Raw genomic sequence first — 16,571 nt, forward strand, 5'->3', positions numbered from 1 at the left:
CAATCTAAAGGAAACGACACATGCTCATCTCCACTTTTTCCTTCCGCATATCTCTCTCCGTTCAGGGCAACAAGGAGGTCAGATCTCCCAGATCAGGCGCCATAGATCTTCCAATGGTGACGGACGGCATTCGCAACATCAAGAGCATGTTTGAGAAGGGAAACATCTTCAGCTCTGGCGGGAGCCCAGCTTCCACCAATAAGGTTTGGGATATTCATCCGTATAAATAAACCATGCAGGGATAGAAGGGATACAGCTGCAGATAATTTTGAATGGGTCTATATACAGTAGTGTGAAAAAGTATTTGACTACTAGTGTTTTCACCAAAAAAAAAAAAAAGGTTTAAAGTGGGTTATTTCTATATTTTTCTTTATCATGCTAGTTTGAAATATCAATTTACATTTCCAAACATTATTTTTTGTCATTAATTGTAATTATACCGTGAGATTATTGTCTGCAAAAGGAGAAGAAATTTGGCAACATCTCCAAGATGCTTTAAAAAAACCTACAAACTGCAAACTTGAAAAACTGTGGTGTACCAAGTGTTTTAAATGCAAAGTGTGGTCACACAAAATGTAGATTTCATTTAGTTAATGTAAGTTAATTGATAAATAGAATATATTTACACATTATTTTTGAAAGCACACAGCAAAACAAGATTTCTTACTTAGATTAGTGGTCTTGTTTCTAGTCCAAATATCTAAAAATTCTCAAAGCAAGAATCATTTTCTAGACAAGCAAAACATATAGTCTTGTTTTAACATGATATATATCAAAATAAAGCAAGTTTTTCATTAAAACAAGCTAAATTATCTGCCAATGGGGCGAACAATCTTATGTCAAAAGGAAAAAAATGATTATTTTACTTACTCCTTTGGCAGATTATTTAGCTTGCTTTAAGGAAAAAAGACTTAATTTTGACATATTATTCCTAAAACAAGATTATATGTTTTGCTCATCTTAAAAATTGTTCTTGATTTATTTATTTTTTTCTTAGATATTTGGCCTAGAAACAAGACAAAAGAGCTTAGTAAGAAAATCATTTTTTGCAGTGCATCCTAATTTTACAGCCTAAAGTGCCTATAACTTTAAACGGTACTGAGCTTTGCAGGTAGGTTTTATGAAGCATGTTAGAGATGTTGCCAAAGTTCTTCTGGATTTAGTTTGTCTCAGTTTGTTCTGTTTCTTCATATCATTCCTGACAGACTGGATGATCATCAGAGTAGTGGTGCGCCGGCTGTTGTCTGACTCTTTGTGCAGACAATAATCTCACTATGTAATTACAATTAATGACAAAAACTGACATGCTACAAAAAAAAATAAAAAATAAATAAATAATAATAATAATATATATATATATATATATATATATATATATATATATATATATATATATATATATATATATATATATATATATATATATATATATATAGCACCAATTTATTTTTTGACAATAATTACTATATAGGGAGTAGGTGTTAGTGAAGCACAATGTAATGGGCCATTTAATAAATAATATAAAACTTTCAACCGGAGCTGTATCCATTCTAGCAGCAACCCACTTTTCCTCATGGACCCATTTCCTGTCATTCAACCACGTCATTGTTTGAACTTTAACCTAAAAGGGAGTGTTTTCTTCCGTCCCAATCCAGGATGCAGCTGGGATAAAGGTGGGCGTGGCCGGTCGCATCAATGATTGGTTGAATAAAACTCCAGAGACAGGCAAAATGTCAGGAGGAAGACCTGCTGTAAGCCCCTCTGCTTTTAGTGCATTACATCAGCATCCAGTGAATCTTGTTGTTTGACGCCACCTAGTGGTACTGATCCAACTCAAGGGGAAATGATGCGAAGCCCTGAACTGAAACAGATGTTAAAGAAAACATTAGAAAGAGATTCATGGGAGCTTTCGCTCACTAATTTCAGCCGTTTATATATACATGTGACTATTTCTGTCATGCAATCACGCAGCAGTCATTAATGGGGTTGTTTCTCTCACATCCTGTCTGCTTCAGCAGGCCTGTAATCTTTCATTGCTGATTGGCTGTTTATTTTAAAGCTTCGGCTTCGATGTTCAAATATGGATGTAGTAAGAAAGGAGCTATAAATATATTTAAATGCGCAAATCTGTGTTAGAAAAAGGAGACTAGTGCAATAGTTCAGACTTTGTACATCGAAAGGAATCAAAGATTTGTGATCACAATAACCATCAAAGGCTATATTTGGCAAATCAGCAATGCCTAATTTCTTAAAGCAATTACATACTACAACTTAACCTAGTTAAACGATGCAAATGATTTTCATAAACTTTCATAAAAATCACAAAATTTCATAAAAATCACTAAAACACAATTTGTATTAAAAACTCTATGCATTTTTATATATGTTTCTTCATTTAAGCAGATAAAAACCCATTGAGATCAAGAACTCATTCACAAGGGTGACCTGGCCGAGAGTTTCCAACACATGACTTATAAAAAAAATAAATTATAATAATAATTAAAAAGTAGACGAGGCAGTGGCGTAGTAGGTAGTGCTGTCGCCTCACAGCAAGAAGGTCGCTGGTTCAAACCTCGGCTCAGTTGGCGTTTCTGTCTGGAGTTTGCATGTTCTCCCTGCCTTCGCATGGGTTTTCTCCGGGTGCTCCAGTTTCCCCCACAGTCCAAAGACATGTGGTGCAGGTGAATTGGGTTGGCTAAATTGTCCGTAGTGTGTGTGTGAATGTGTGTGTGGATGTTTCCCAGAGATGGGTTATGGCTGGAAGGGCATCCACTGCGTAAAAACTTGCTGGATAAGTTGGCGGTTCATTCTGCTGTGGTGACCCCGGATTAATAAAGGGACTAAGCCGACAAGAAAATGAATGAATGAATTAAAAAGTAAAGATTATATTAAAAATACAATTTAGTTATTCAGCTTTACCACATTACAATATGTTCAAAACACACACATAAAGAAAATGAGTTGTTTATTATAAAGGATAGAGCGAAATGATTTGATTGGGACGAGCTCAGCCATTTTTAGTTCCGACTGAAGAGCACTCCAGGATGAGGGGGCAGCATAAATAAACGCTCACCTCCCTATTTTAGTTCAAACTTAGGTACTAGTCAAATGATAAGATTCACTTGAACTGGCTTTTTGACCTATGAAGAAGTGAACTTGGGTATAAAGGCACCAGACCCTGAAGAGCCTTGTAGACCAGTCATCCAGTGTGTGTACCTTTATAAGCTGGATTTATACTTTTACCTGGTGCTACATCATGCACCTCCGCTGACTGTGCGTGCACCTCGCGAAACGGACAAAGCTTTAATACTTGCCACGTTCAACATTGTGATATACTTTAAAGCGAAAGGGGGCAATCAATAGAAACCCACTGTAAAATCAGACGGATAAACAGAGACCTAGATGGTTTCAGAACTACGTCATATCCTTAATATCATTCAATAATATTAAATTCAATTAATATAATATTTTTAAACTAATTATTTGTATTGTTTTTATCAATTATTTTAATGATTTTAAGGATTTTTATAACCTCTCAAGATTTTTTTAATCAAACTTTGATGCATCACTTGCTTTTGTTCATATCTCTGACAGTTTTACCTATAAAAGTTTATTAAAATATTAATGACAACAGAACATGGGCTGTTCTACAAATATTTATTTTATTATGGTGAGAATAAAAGCAAAAAAAAAGCACACCTACTAAAAAAATACAGATAACCCACATATTACTGTCCGGCTAGTTTCTGTCCTCTAATTATTTTAAAAAGGTGCGCACTGTTTGCTGGAGTCTCAAAAAAACATGCGCTCCTCCGGCCGAAATCATGTCTCGGGCACCCAAAGCGAACCTCCGCGATGACATCAAATTCGCCACGCGCACTCAAGCGAACTAACGGTATAAACCAGGCTTTACATTTAGAGAAGTTCAGCTTCGGCATACAGTTCGCAATGATGAGTTAAGCTGCGGTCACACTAGAGTTTGAGCATGTGAAATTCTGTAGTACGGTGCTGCGAAATGGGGCGGGATTAAATATTTTGATTAAATTAATGTTTTGATCCTCGATTGGTCTCACGCAGTTAAGTGATGCAATTGTGAAGTCAGACTTCATCAAGCTTGAACTTTGCAATGCAGCGAACTGTGAAACTTGTCGCTCGAGCTTGCGTTTCCGGTCTGATGCATTCGCGTGCGTATGAATGGAAGTCTACGGGGAGAAAAGTCCAGTGACTGCAGCTTTAGCCTACGACAGCCTGTAACAAACCTCAGAGCGCTGTAATAAACAGAGTTTAAAGGCTGAAGACATTTGGTTGAAGCATTCATATACAAAACATCACCATAGTCAATCAATGGTAAAAACGTTGCAGACACTAAATCTTTACGACCTTTAGGAGAAGAGCAGGATCCATTTCGAAAGTAAGAGCCAAGCTTAACTCTCAGTTTGCGAACCAAATTTGCTTCGTGTGCTTTGAAGGAAAGCAAAAGATTTTCAAATTCAGAAAATAAAGAGGGTTATGTGTTAACTTATGGGTTTACTCATCTGAAGGGCAGTATTGCTACACAGTTTAAGCCTTTAAGAAAGTGCTTTAAGGTTACAGAGTCAGTTCACACCTAATGTACGCATTTAACACAATGGGACTGAACTTTGATCAGCACACACATATTTTTTCTGATGAAAACTGACTTGAGCATTAATAGAAATGCTTCACATTCTTCCACTGGTTATTTCAAATAATAAATATGCCGACTTTATAAAAGTCAGTCATGTGCCTTCACTGTTTTCCTGTCATTCTCTCTTTCTTTTCCACTGTTAGATTTCCCTCTGCTTCTTGCCCTGGACTTTTTTCCTCTGCTCTTTCCTCTGCTCTCTTTCTCTGCTGAGGATCAGGTATGATATGCGAGTGTGCGATTCTGCTAGGACTGCACAATATTGGAAAAATCGGACATTGCAATGTTTAGTTTTTCTGCAATAAATAATATACTGTATGCAGTATAATAAACGATAAAGGGGCTGCACTGTGGCTCAGTGATTAGCACTGTCACCTCACCGTTGGCATTTCTGCATCCAGCTGTGCATAGAGCCCATTGCGGATGTGCACATTGCGATGTTGACGCTGAAATGATATATTGTGCAGCCCTAGTTTCTGCCGTCCCTTATGTCATGTCTCTGGTATTGACATATGTATATATGTGTGTGTTTACATGAGTTGTGTAGTTCAGGGTCATCTCACTAGTGATATTACACCCCATTTACCCTCCCGCAGGACCTGAAACCGGGCGACGTGACCAGCAAACGCAGTCTATGGGAAAACAAAGGCTCCTCTGCTACCAAGGTAACCAAACAAATTTTTCCCCCCCCCGAATCAGCCCGACTTGCTCTCACTCAGTTATTTATACACATTTTCATAAGCCCCTGGAGAATGCATTAATAAAGCACTTATTTGTCCAAACAACAGGCTGTTGGTTTTTATAACCCTTCAGGCATGCTATTAGGACTTTTGGAGACAGCACTCTAGCATGATATCTGCCGACAAAATAACGTTGCCTGTGTGTTTTCTGTTTGAAGCTGTCCCCTAGCTAATTGTCTACAGATCTGACCACCTTGAGGAGGTAAATGTTACTTTATCGCAGTGGAATGTGCAGTGTTTGATGAGCCACACTTCATGCATTTATCACGAGATGGCTGAGGAACTGTGATGTCTTGCCTTTGGCTTTTTTTTGCGTTTCTTCACAGAGCTTCTCTTGCACTTTCGCTCTCTGCCATAAGAGCAGGCGTTTGGTTTGCAGGAAGGAAGTGCTTTAAATAGCTGAAGTTACTCCTGAGGCACCAATTGACCCCCTTGTTAAGCTCCACCTACTTTGGTTGCCTTTTCTTGCTCAGAGAGCATTTGAGTCTGATAGGATTGAGCCTTTTGTGAGGGAAAATACTGCAGTTCTGCCATTTTATGCGACCACAAAACACCTTAGAAAACTCCTAGTTAGGGATTGGTGACTATTTACAATCTACTAGTATCAGCTAACATCATTTGGGCAAGTTTTGCAAGAAAACCCCTACATGAATAGTGCTTAAATGCGATTCATGACTAATGCTTAAATGCTGAAGATAGAAATGGAGTTTTAATGGCAAGTGTTATCTAATCATAGTCACAGTCACTATTACAATTATGTAAATCAATATGCAAATGAATGAACATTGATTTGCCTTGGAGCAAATGTAGGTCAGGATTTATCGGAAAAGGAAATAATAACGTTCATATTTTAAGAAACCACACCCTAGCAACCTCATAGTAATGATAGCAACTCTGAAAAACATTAAATCAATGCATCAGAATCAGTAGATATCAGCTGATAGATATGAGCCAGTAGGGGCCTTCGGAGCCTACTGCTTATTATTCAATTGAATGGGTGTTATCATTGGTTATCAGCTGATAGATATGGGCCAGTAGGGGCCTTCGGAGCCTACTGGTTATTACTCAATTGATTGGGCGTTATTAGTGGTTATCAGCTGATAGATATGGGCCAGTAGGGGCCTTCTGCGCCTACTGGTAGGCTCAGAACGCTGTTATCGTCCATCCAAATGGCTAAACAGCTATACTAATAGAGAAAACTATTAAATTTCACATTAATTGTATTTTATTAACGTCTACCCCACCCCAACCCTAAAGCCAACCATCACAGTAATGTAAAAGCAGATCTGGATCTGGAGTCTTCTCTATTAGTATAGCTGATTAACCAAGTGAATGGATGATAACAGCCTTCTGAGCCAATCAGTAGGCGCAGAAGACCCCCACTGGCTCATGTTTCTATTAACTGATGACCACTGATAATGCCCGTTCAATCGAGTGTTAACAATCAAAGCAGGTGCTTTGATAGCAAGTATAACACTTATAGAGCATAATCACAATGCGACTGTGAACACATTCGTCAGTTTGATCCACTGTCTAACTGTACATTGATTTACCTTAGAACAAACATAGGAATTTCTTAAAGAAAAAAACAAATGCTGGGTAGTTTAAGTAACTTTGCAAGGGCTTTTCCCATGTATTTTAGATATGTATCTTTTAAAGATATTACATTTAAATGCAGGCACGTGCACACATTGGGCTCAACCTGCCCTTTTTAGTCTTGGATAGAAAGTGCCCTTCCAAAGGGATCAAAACTGCCCCCGCGACACACCCCTCTCCCCCCCTACCGCCCTTCAGTAGGCGCACGAAAACACTGCTCTTGAGTACGCGCGCTCCCCACTCCCCCCGCTTTACAGTACGCGCGCGTCAACACCGCTCTTCAGTACGCGCGCAACAACAACAACAACAGCCCCACCCTCTCTTCAAAAAATTTATCCTGCACATGCCCTTTGGACAGTCTCTGCATGGGCCTGTCTAAATGGAAATATTGGAATGTTGCATATTTTAAATTCCATCAAAATTATCCAACCACAAGACTTCCATAAACACATATAAGAAGATTATGGAAGGCTTTTGGGGCCAAAATGTAAATTTGGTCATGTGAACATGAGTCTTGCTTGCGCTAAGGTGATGTTTAGTATGTGTGGACACGTACAGTTTCACAATCTTAAAATGCTAATATTTATGCACTTCCATGCCATTATGTCATTACGATATCATTCACGAAAAAACACGCACTCATGAAATTGATTTTGCTGCCTGTTCCAACTACTTATTCAAAATAAGTTGAATCTTGAGTTTTTATGTTATGGTGTTTTAAGTTCAATCCACTTAAACTTGTTAAAACAATTATGTCAACTTAATCGACTTATGTTGAGACAACATGAAGGAATTATGTGGAACCAAAGAGCATAGAATCACCAAGAGGCGACACTCTAGTGTAATTTGGGAAACAGCTACTAGAGGGCGTGGCGGCCATTTTGGAATGAAAACTCCAATAGAACAACAGCGTATTATAAGGCTGTAAAATAAACTATTAAAAGTGCTGATGATTGTGATAATAAGCGTTGTATTGTCGTCTTTCAGGTTGTATCTCAGCTTTAATACGCTTTTTAAATAGATAAATAAAAAACAAAGCAGCTGCCTGCCATCGCAAAAGTAATGAGATCCAATGGACGGCTGATCACGTTCACTCCAAAATGGCGGAATCCAGGGCTGCTGCTGGGCGCTGCTGTTGCAATGGAACGTATTGAGTGTCGCCTCTTGGTCATTCTAAGCTCTTTGGTGGAACCCAGCATTTTTTACAGTGTGATGTCACATATTTGAATACAAACATAGCAAGGAACATCACATCACATATTCAAATATAATCACAAATCCAGCTATTTCATTGGCTGCTTGTTGACATGATCAAATTTCCTGCCTTGATTAAAGATATATGGCCCTAATTGCCTTTCACCTAAGAAGCACACTGTAAAAAGCAATTAGCTGACTTTGCTCTGAAAGAAGAAAGTGAACTTGTTGCCTTATAATGATTAGGTATTTGAATGTTGCATATTTTAAATTCCATCAAAACTATCCTACCGCAAGACTTCCATAAACGCATATAAGAAGGTTATGGAAGGCCGTTGGGGCCAAAATGTGAAATTTGGTCATGTGGACATGAGTTTGGACTATGCTAAGGTGATAATAGTTGTTTAGTACATGTGGACACGCACAGTTTCACAGTCTTGAGGTGCCAATATTTCTGCACATCCATGCCATTATGTCATTATGAGATCATTCGCAATTAAATATGCACTCAAAATATTAATTTTTACTGCTTGTTCGAACTACTTATTTAAAATGAGTGGAATCTTGAGCTTTTATGTTATGTTTCATGTTCAATCCACTAAATTTGGCTTTTTTTTTTACAGTGTGATGTCATATTTGCTAACAAACATTCCAAGGAACATCACATAACATATTCAAATATAATCACAAATCCAGCTATTTCATTGGCTCCTTATAGACATGATCAAATTTCATGCCTTGATTAAAGATTTATTGCCTTTCATATAAAAAGCACACTGTAGAAAGCAATTAGAAAAAAAGAGAGTGATCTCATTGCCATATAATTATTTTGTAAACAAACTGTGCATAATTACTGTGCATACGTCAATTGGTATATTCACTATTTACAGCAAAGTAATTGCTTTTTACAGTGAACAAAAGCTTTTCTGATATAATATGATGCATGGCAACAGTCGCTAAGGTAAGCTTGGTCAGCAATGTTTACAGGCTGGATCAGTTTCACCTTCTCTCTTTCATTCTCTCCTTTTCACCTCACACATGGGTTTAACACCCATCACCCCTTCACAAAGAACTATTGTGAGAAGATCTATTTTGATGCAGGCATGACTGTGATCCAGTTGACCAAACATGGCACTTGTGCACACACATACACACACACATCATGAATAGAAGTCAATTCCAGCTCTATCATGAGTCGATCCTATCTCCTGAACCTGAAAAGGCATTCCCTTGAGTGCTGGCCTTCATATTTTTTATGTCCACAGATCAAACAGATAATAATGGTAGTCATTCAGCTCTATCTTTGGAACGGGCACAATAGAATTGACTGCTGGACTGTCAGCAAGGCGTCAAGATCAGGCCAAGGCCGCGGTGAGCCGCAGACTGCAGTTTTGGCCCCGTGCACTTAAAGGACTGGTAAACGGTGACGTAAAAAGCCTAATGAAGGGAAATCTGTGGTCATAACCGCACGGATGTTACCAAAACCATCAGATCTGTTTGGTCAGGAGTGGAAAGAATGAGGGTTTAGCTGGAAAAAAAAAAGTGATCTGTATGAAACCGTGCTAAGCATGTTCCTGTCGTTGTACACGCAGCATGTCGGCCACAAGCGCTTTCACTGATGACTTTCTTGAGCACATAGGCACAATAAGTATGTGAAAACGGAAATGTGAGATGAATTGTGAAGGCATAAGTGAAATACCAGACGGACGGGCTGAGAAGGACTCAGCCAATCTGATTTGCACATGCACTTTCATGCTTGTTAATCTTATTCCGTCTATTCTTCTCTCTTTTTCCATATTTCTTTTCGATCTATACTTCTCCCAGGTCACAAGCAGGGGAGAGACCAAATCTGTCACCAATGGTAAGGACAAGATCAACTGTATTTGGAGAAATAATTCAAATTTCCAATGTAAAGCAGTTTGTTAACTGGAAACTGTTGTGAAGGGTATTAAAATGTATTTAATGCATTTTTGATCAGAACCATTATATTCATTCTCTTGTTTTCCTTCAGCTTAGTGCCTTATTTATCAGGGGTCACCTAGAATGAACTGTCAGGACCAGTACAATTGAATGCAAAATTCAGGCTATAATATAATATAATATAATATAATATAATATAATATAATATAATATAATATAATATAATATAATATAATATAATATAATGTAATATAATATAATATAATATAATATAATATAATATAATATAATATAATATAATATAATATAAAAAAGTATAATATAATATAGTATAATATAATATAATATAGTTTAATATAATATAATATAGTATAAATTAATGTGATATAATATAATATAATATAGAATAGAATAGTATAATATAATATACTATAATATAATATAATATAATGTGATATAATATAATATAATATAATATAGAATAGAATAGAATAGTATAATATAATATAATATAATATAATATAATATAATATAATATAATGTGATATAATATAATAAAAAATAATATATTTAATAATTAATTAATGTAATATCATTTCTATATATATATATATATATATATATATATATATATATATATATATATATATATATATGCCGGAAACGCAGGTCTGTTGCTGGCCACTGCTGTTGCAGTGCAACGTTCTATTGAGTGTCGCCTCTTGGTGATTCTAGGCTCTTTGGTACCGCCACTCCAAACATATAATCAAATGATCAGACTCTTGAAGATTACTGAAAACAAACTTGTAAAACTTGCCTAAATTAATTATTCATTGTAAAGGCTCCTAAACACATGGACGCTTTTTGTTTGTGTTTATCGTCAGCGTTTTACGAGAGGTTTTTTCCGCATTCAAACCCAAGCGATTTTCACTGGCGTTGAGCTGAAGAGTATGCAAAATCATTCCTTGACGTTAGATGGCGCTACACAACACAACTTTAAGCTTCCGACACCTGCTTGTAACACAGAAGAAGAGGAAGAGAGGAAGTTCACACACTTGTTGTTAAAGTTACTGGTGACTTGAACTAGCATGGATGGTTCAAGCAGCAGCTCTAGCGATGAAGAAATGATTATTGTTCACCAGAGCAATAAGCAGCTCCACGTTCATATCGTCTCTGGGCATCTTCTTCAATGTGCGCTCGCATTGACAGTTTTGCGCTTGAGCGCCTCCAAGTGCTGTTTTCTGTAACTTCAGCAGCTCCTTGCATGTGAACAAAAGTGCCAATCTGATTGGTGGAGAAGGTTTTAACGCGGCATGTCAAATCAAAAAAACAAGCATGAGTTGTTTTGTTTATTTTTTAATTATGCTTTTGCGCCTGGCGTTTTGCGCGTTGGTGTGCACGATCACATTGACGCCCTTTATATAGTCACGAGGCGTTAAACGTTGACAGAAAACATTAGCAAAAAACGTCTCGTTGTGCACAGGCCTTAAGGATAACAATGGGTCACACTTTATTTTGATGGTCCGTTTGTTAAATTTAAGTTACATTGCATCTACAAGCCAATGAATTCTTATTAAATTAACAGTAGACTCGTAGGTTGGGGTTAGGGTTAGTGTAAGTTGACATGTACTTGCAAAGTTTCTTATAGTCAGTTACATGTCTGTTTAGCAGCAATATCAACAGTTATTAAGCAGATAGTCTACTAATACTCAAATGGACCATCAAAATAAAGCGTTACCTAACTATGTGAGCTATCAAAATAAACATTGAAAATCTTGATTTCACTTGGTTGTTAAGAGCTTTTGAGAACCTCAGAAATGTGAAAAACATCCATTGAAACCAAAAGATCATCAAGATTTCCTGTTTTCCAACTAGACTAGATAAACAATCCAATTAAGATCAAAGAAATCTAATAGCTTGTATGTTTAGGACTAGTGATTGAATTATAGCTTGTTTCTTGCATTCTCGAGGTCAAAATGAAGTCCTCCAGTGAAGGGCAGGTCTCTCCATATTGCACAACACCCACAATCCCCTCTGCCAGGAAACCTTGCCAATGATAAATCATCGCTGCAGGCACGTCGTTCACCGGCTGCGTGTTTTAAAATGCCTCTTTGGCATTGTTTTCTATTTTGAACGCACGCCATTTGTTATTGAAGGGGACGCGGTGGCCTTCGAGCGTGCCAGGCGTTTTTTGGGTAATGGGCGACAGGTTGTTGTGTTATGCTGGCCTGAACTGCGTCGGCCTGCTCATCTCAGTATCAGGCTGTGGATTCTGGGTGTGTGTCGGTGCCAGCAGGGCTAAAGCTGCATGTTTGTCACATTACTGCATGGGGAGGCTGGAGATTAACAATATGCCCCATGGAGATGCCATCAAAAGACCTTCCACCTATAGGGCTGAACAATATATTGTTCGAGTTTCGATGAAACATTAACTAAAGGTGAAATATTAACTAAACTCCTCTCTTGAGTGTGATATGCCTCGCATACTAATGAAGCATTTTTGCAGAAATAGACGAAGCTGATTGAAATGCAAAGGCTTGATTTTCTAAAATGAACTTGAGCTCTGCAGCGAAACTTACTTTGAGAAGAGATGGGTTAAAATTTAACACCGAATACTTGTAGTTGAGAAGTCTTGTGTTTTTAATGTTGTGCAGAGTATTTGTAGAAAAAGAGGATGTATGTATGGGTGCGCCCAATAAAGGACTGGCGAATGATTGACAAGTGACGAATTTCCATAAATTTTGCATTGCACTAGGGACACCAGAATTCTGTGAATCGATATATTTATTTGTACTTAATAAATTACTAATTATCTCGGCATTGATCTCCAATATTCAAACATTATCTTACAAAATAACTTATGGTAATGCTTTAAAAATGAGTACACCCAAATTTATATGTAATAGACAAATATTAAATATGAATTTTAAAAAGAGGACGTATGTATGGGTGCGGCCAATGGGGGACTGGAGAATGATTGACAAGTGAAGACTTTTACTAAACTTCACAGCTTAATATCAGCTGCCTATAAAAGTTGGAGTCCGGAAATGAATATTGTTGCGCACCTCCTGAATGTAAATTTTGAATTGCATTAGGGATACCAGAATTCTGTGAATCGATATATTCATTCGAACTTGAGAAATTTACTAATACTTTTGACATTGATCTCCAATATTCCAACATTATCTAACGTAATAACTTACGATAATAGTCCAAAAACTAGTACACCCAAATGTATAAGACTAATATTAAATATAAATAAAGAAATATATAAAAATATTTTTTGCAATATTTTGCTTGAATTTAATTGAATTATCTTTCTATTTCTAACTATGTTTGGTGACAAAAATCTTATTTTAATAAATATATCTGTTTAATAAATCAGTTTTGTTTAAATGCATTGCCTAAATTCACTGAGAAATTAATACAAATATTCAGTTTCAAACTGGGCTGTACTGAAATATGCTGAGCACTGTATGTGTATGTACTGCACTGTACAAAAAAATCCTGGTTGCATTAAAATTTTAAGGGGAGACAAATTAACTTTATGAGTCCATTGAACTTATATTATGTTAAACTGACTTAAAACAACTTGTGTAACTTATAAAATGAAGTTAGAACATGATTAACTTAGTTTAATAAGTTACAATGAACTAAAATCATATGCTGTCATTGATCATATATTTTCTACAGTGTATTCTTCTACATAAGTGCACATTTTTATGTAAGTGTTTTTATTAATGTGACTTCTTTTTCTTTTGTATTTGAACAGGAATGGGCCATTAACCCTTCAGAGAAGCCAGAGAGGCAGGGACCAAGAGAATGCACAACATTCCTTTTTTTATTATTATTTGTACTTTTATTAAAACCAAAAAGAAAAAAAAATACAAACATTTTATACAGTCAGGATGAGAAGACACGGTATAAAAGAGAGTAAAAAAATAAATAAAAAAAACTATATAAGTATATATTTTATCACTGTATTCACCATCTTGCACCGTCAAAACATGAATGCGTTGTGTAATGTGAAAAACGAGCGATCCTACTTTTAATTCGGTTTGATTATATAGCAAATATATAACTGCAGCCAACTCGAAGCATGACAAGATTGTTTAAGAAGGAGGATGAAGAGCATCAATATAAATTTAGCTAATTGAAAAACGTTAGTTACCCTTCTCACCTGTTAATTTATAACTTGCGCAAAGCTTCACCTTGCATTCCATATTGTTTGCCAGTTCAGTCCGAATATGAGCACCGTAGAGTAGCTGTATTTTGTACTTTTTTTGTCGCAATTATTTTTTTTTTTCTAAATTGTCTTAATAATATATGTTAGCACATAGTGTAAGTTTTTGTAATTAACTATATATTTTACAGCTTGATACAAAATGGTCTTTGCTTCTGCTCTCAATATTATTTTATATCAAAGCAAGTTTTAATTCAAGTCCATTATAGTTGTACTGTTATCATTATTACATTATCGCTGGCTTTTTTTTTACTCTTGGAAACACATCTTTTTGTAAGTGTTAATCACTATGTCATGTGAAATTATCGGTATTGGTGAAAGAGTGTACTCAGAAGTAAGGGAAATGCACTTTTGGGCTTTTAGGGACAGATCACCTAATAATGAGCATTTATTTTGTTTGTTTACTCAGCCTCAGATATTCCAAGATGACTTTTGGCTGGCTTTTTCATTTAACACTCAAAAGAAAAGACTATTGCTGCTTGTTCAAACTGCTCTTAAAGTGAGTTAAAACAATGCCACTTTGAATTATTTGGGTGGACAGCTTAATTGATTTATGTTCATACTACTCAGTGAAGTTTGTTGACAAACTAATTTCGAGAGCATCACATGCTTATGATTGATCACAGCTGGTCCCTCATCAGTTCATGATTGATCCACCAATCAGATGATCCCTAACCCACTATAAATAACCAGTTTTCTAATCTCAGTATCTCCATCTTGAAGAATCCCCCCTTATAGACCACTACTCCCCCTCCTTTTCAGATGGGTGACATGGTGGCTCAGTGATTAGCACTGTTGCCTCACAGCAAGAATGTCTCTGGTTAAAATCTCTTTCTAATCCATTTCTGTGCAGAGTTTGCTTGTTTTCCTCGTGCTCGCGTGGGTATTCCCCGGGTTTTTTAGTTTCGTCCCTCAATCCAAAAAACATGCAACCTAATAAATTGAACATAACCAAATTGATACCATAGCCAAGCTCTTAGCAAGCCGTACATCTCTCCTTAGCCTTCTTATATGCGTCATTAGCCAGAATAAAGTCAGGGGAGTTCATCGAGATCTACCTGAACTCAAACTCCTCTCTCGCTCTGCAAATGGGAGAGGCTTTCTCCCGGGACAGCATGCCAAATATGCTTTATTATTAATCATTAGCTAAGTTTAAACTCTAGAAAATATGTTAAAACACTTTTAGTTAACTTGATCGATTAGCAGTTTGTTTACAGTAAAGATGATGTGGTATTGAATGAACTGTGGTAGTGAATAAAATGCACCACTTGCAGGGTAAAAAACTCATTAATACCTGTAGTTCCTCATGTCTTGTTATTAAAATGATCAGTGTGTGCAAGAAAACTATTTTAATTACATCATTGTTGTCTTTAATCCACTGCTTGAGCTCCACACTGTAAAATGAATCGCTGCTGGGTTCAACCCAATTGAAATAATTAAGTTAACCTAGCTTTTATACATTCAAGTGGATTGGACATAATACAATTAAGTTGTCCCCAAAAACAGCTCCAGAATTGTGCTGTTTTAGCTCGAGTTAGCGAATATAATGATTCATTTAGTTTTGAATGTATTTGTTTAATGTTTTTCCACTCTCAAAGTCTCAATCTACATCTTGGATGGCCTGAGGGTGAGTATAAATGATCTGAAATGTTTCATTTTCGGGTGATCAATCTCTTTAAATGGCATGATTGATCAAATCTTAGCATATAATGCAAGACATTGTTTCCAAAAACACATCCTGACTTCAGCAAAGTGAATGTCTGAGTCAGTTTGTGTTTATCCTTTAAGTGTTTCAGTTTCTTTCTGTGTTGCAAATCAGTTCATACTAAATGGCAGCATTGATGTTGCCTGCTTTCGATAGCTAGCTGGCAGAACATCAATAATGTTGTCATGTTATATTAAAAAAACAAATGTGTACCACTTCTGACTTCTTTTGTCAGACAAAGAATATCCAGTTCTGCCACCGTAGCTTAGCGCAAATGTCTCTAAATGTTCAACGTTCCTCTATTCTGCTTGTATTTCTTTGACAATCAAGTTTTTCTTTTTTACTATTTGTAAACACTTATGTATTGTTTCGGAGTAACACTATGCAAGTCGCACCACCTTTAATTGCAATTACCTGAACATTTGTAGCCACTAGTTCCATACAGAGCAAATGTTTCAACGTTGTATCATTGTCTCAGTGACCACAATAAAGAGACCAATGGAAAAATCA

General features: G+C 36.5%; 1 protein-coding gene and 1 long non-coding RNA gene across 14 annotated transcripts in view; one reads left to right on the forward strand and one right to left on the reverse strand.

Annotated features, from left to right (window-relative positions):
* Positions 1-325, reverse strand: part of LOC148679918 (uncharacterized) — a 3,868-nt gene extending 3,543 nt beyond the window's left edge. The window contains exon 1 of the long non-coding RNA XR_015942243.1: positions 1-325. This exon is cut by the window's left edge and continues 285 nt beyond it. This is a non-coding gene — a long non-coding RNA (uncharacterized LOC148679918).
* Positions 1-16,571, forward strand: part of cald1a (caldesmon 1a) — a 94,850-nt gene extending 78,279 nt beyond the window's left edge. For 7 of the 13 annotated variants that reach the window (XM_087246071.2, XM_087246074.2, XM_087246076.2 and 4 more), the window contains 5 exons: positions 66-203; positions 1,656-1,751; positions 5,260-5,328; positions 10,018-10,054; positions 13,886-16,571. In XM_087246071.2, the coding sequence (XP_087102197.2) occupies positions 66-203; positions 1,656-1,751; positions 5,260-5,328; positions 10,018-10,054; positions 13,886-13,899 (354 nt within the window). In that variant the 3' untranslated portion in view covers positions 13,900-16,571. 13 annotated transcript variants of the gene reach the window in all.

This window comes from Danio rerio, chromosome 4 (genome assembly GCF_052040795.2).
Source record: "Danio rerio strain M-AB ecotype USA chromosome 4, GRCz13ab, whole genome shotgun sequence".
NCBI classification, from domain to species: Eukaryota; Metazoa; Chordata; class Actinopteri; order Cypriniformes; family Danionidae; genus Danio; species Danio rerio.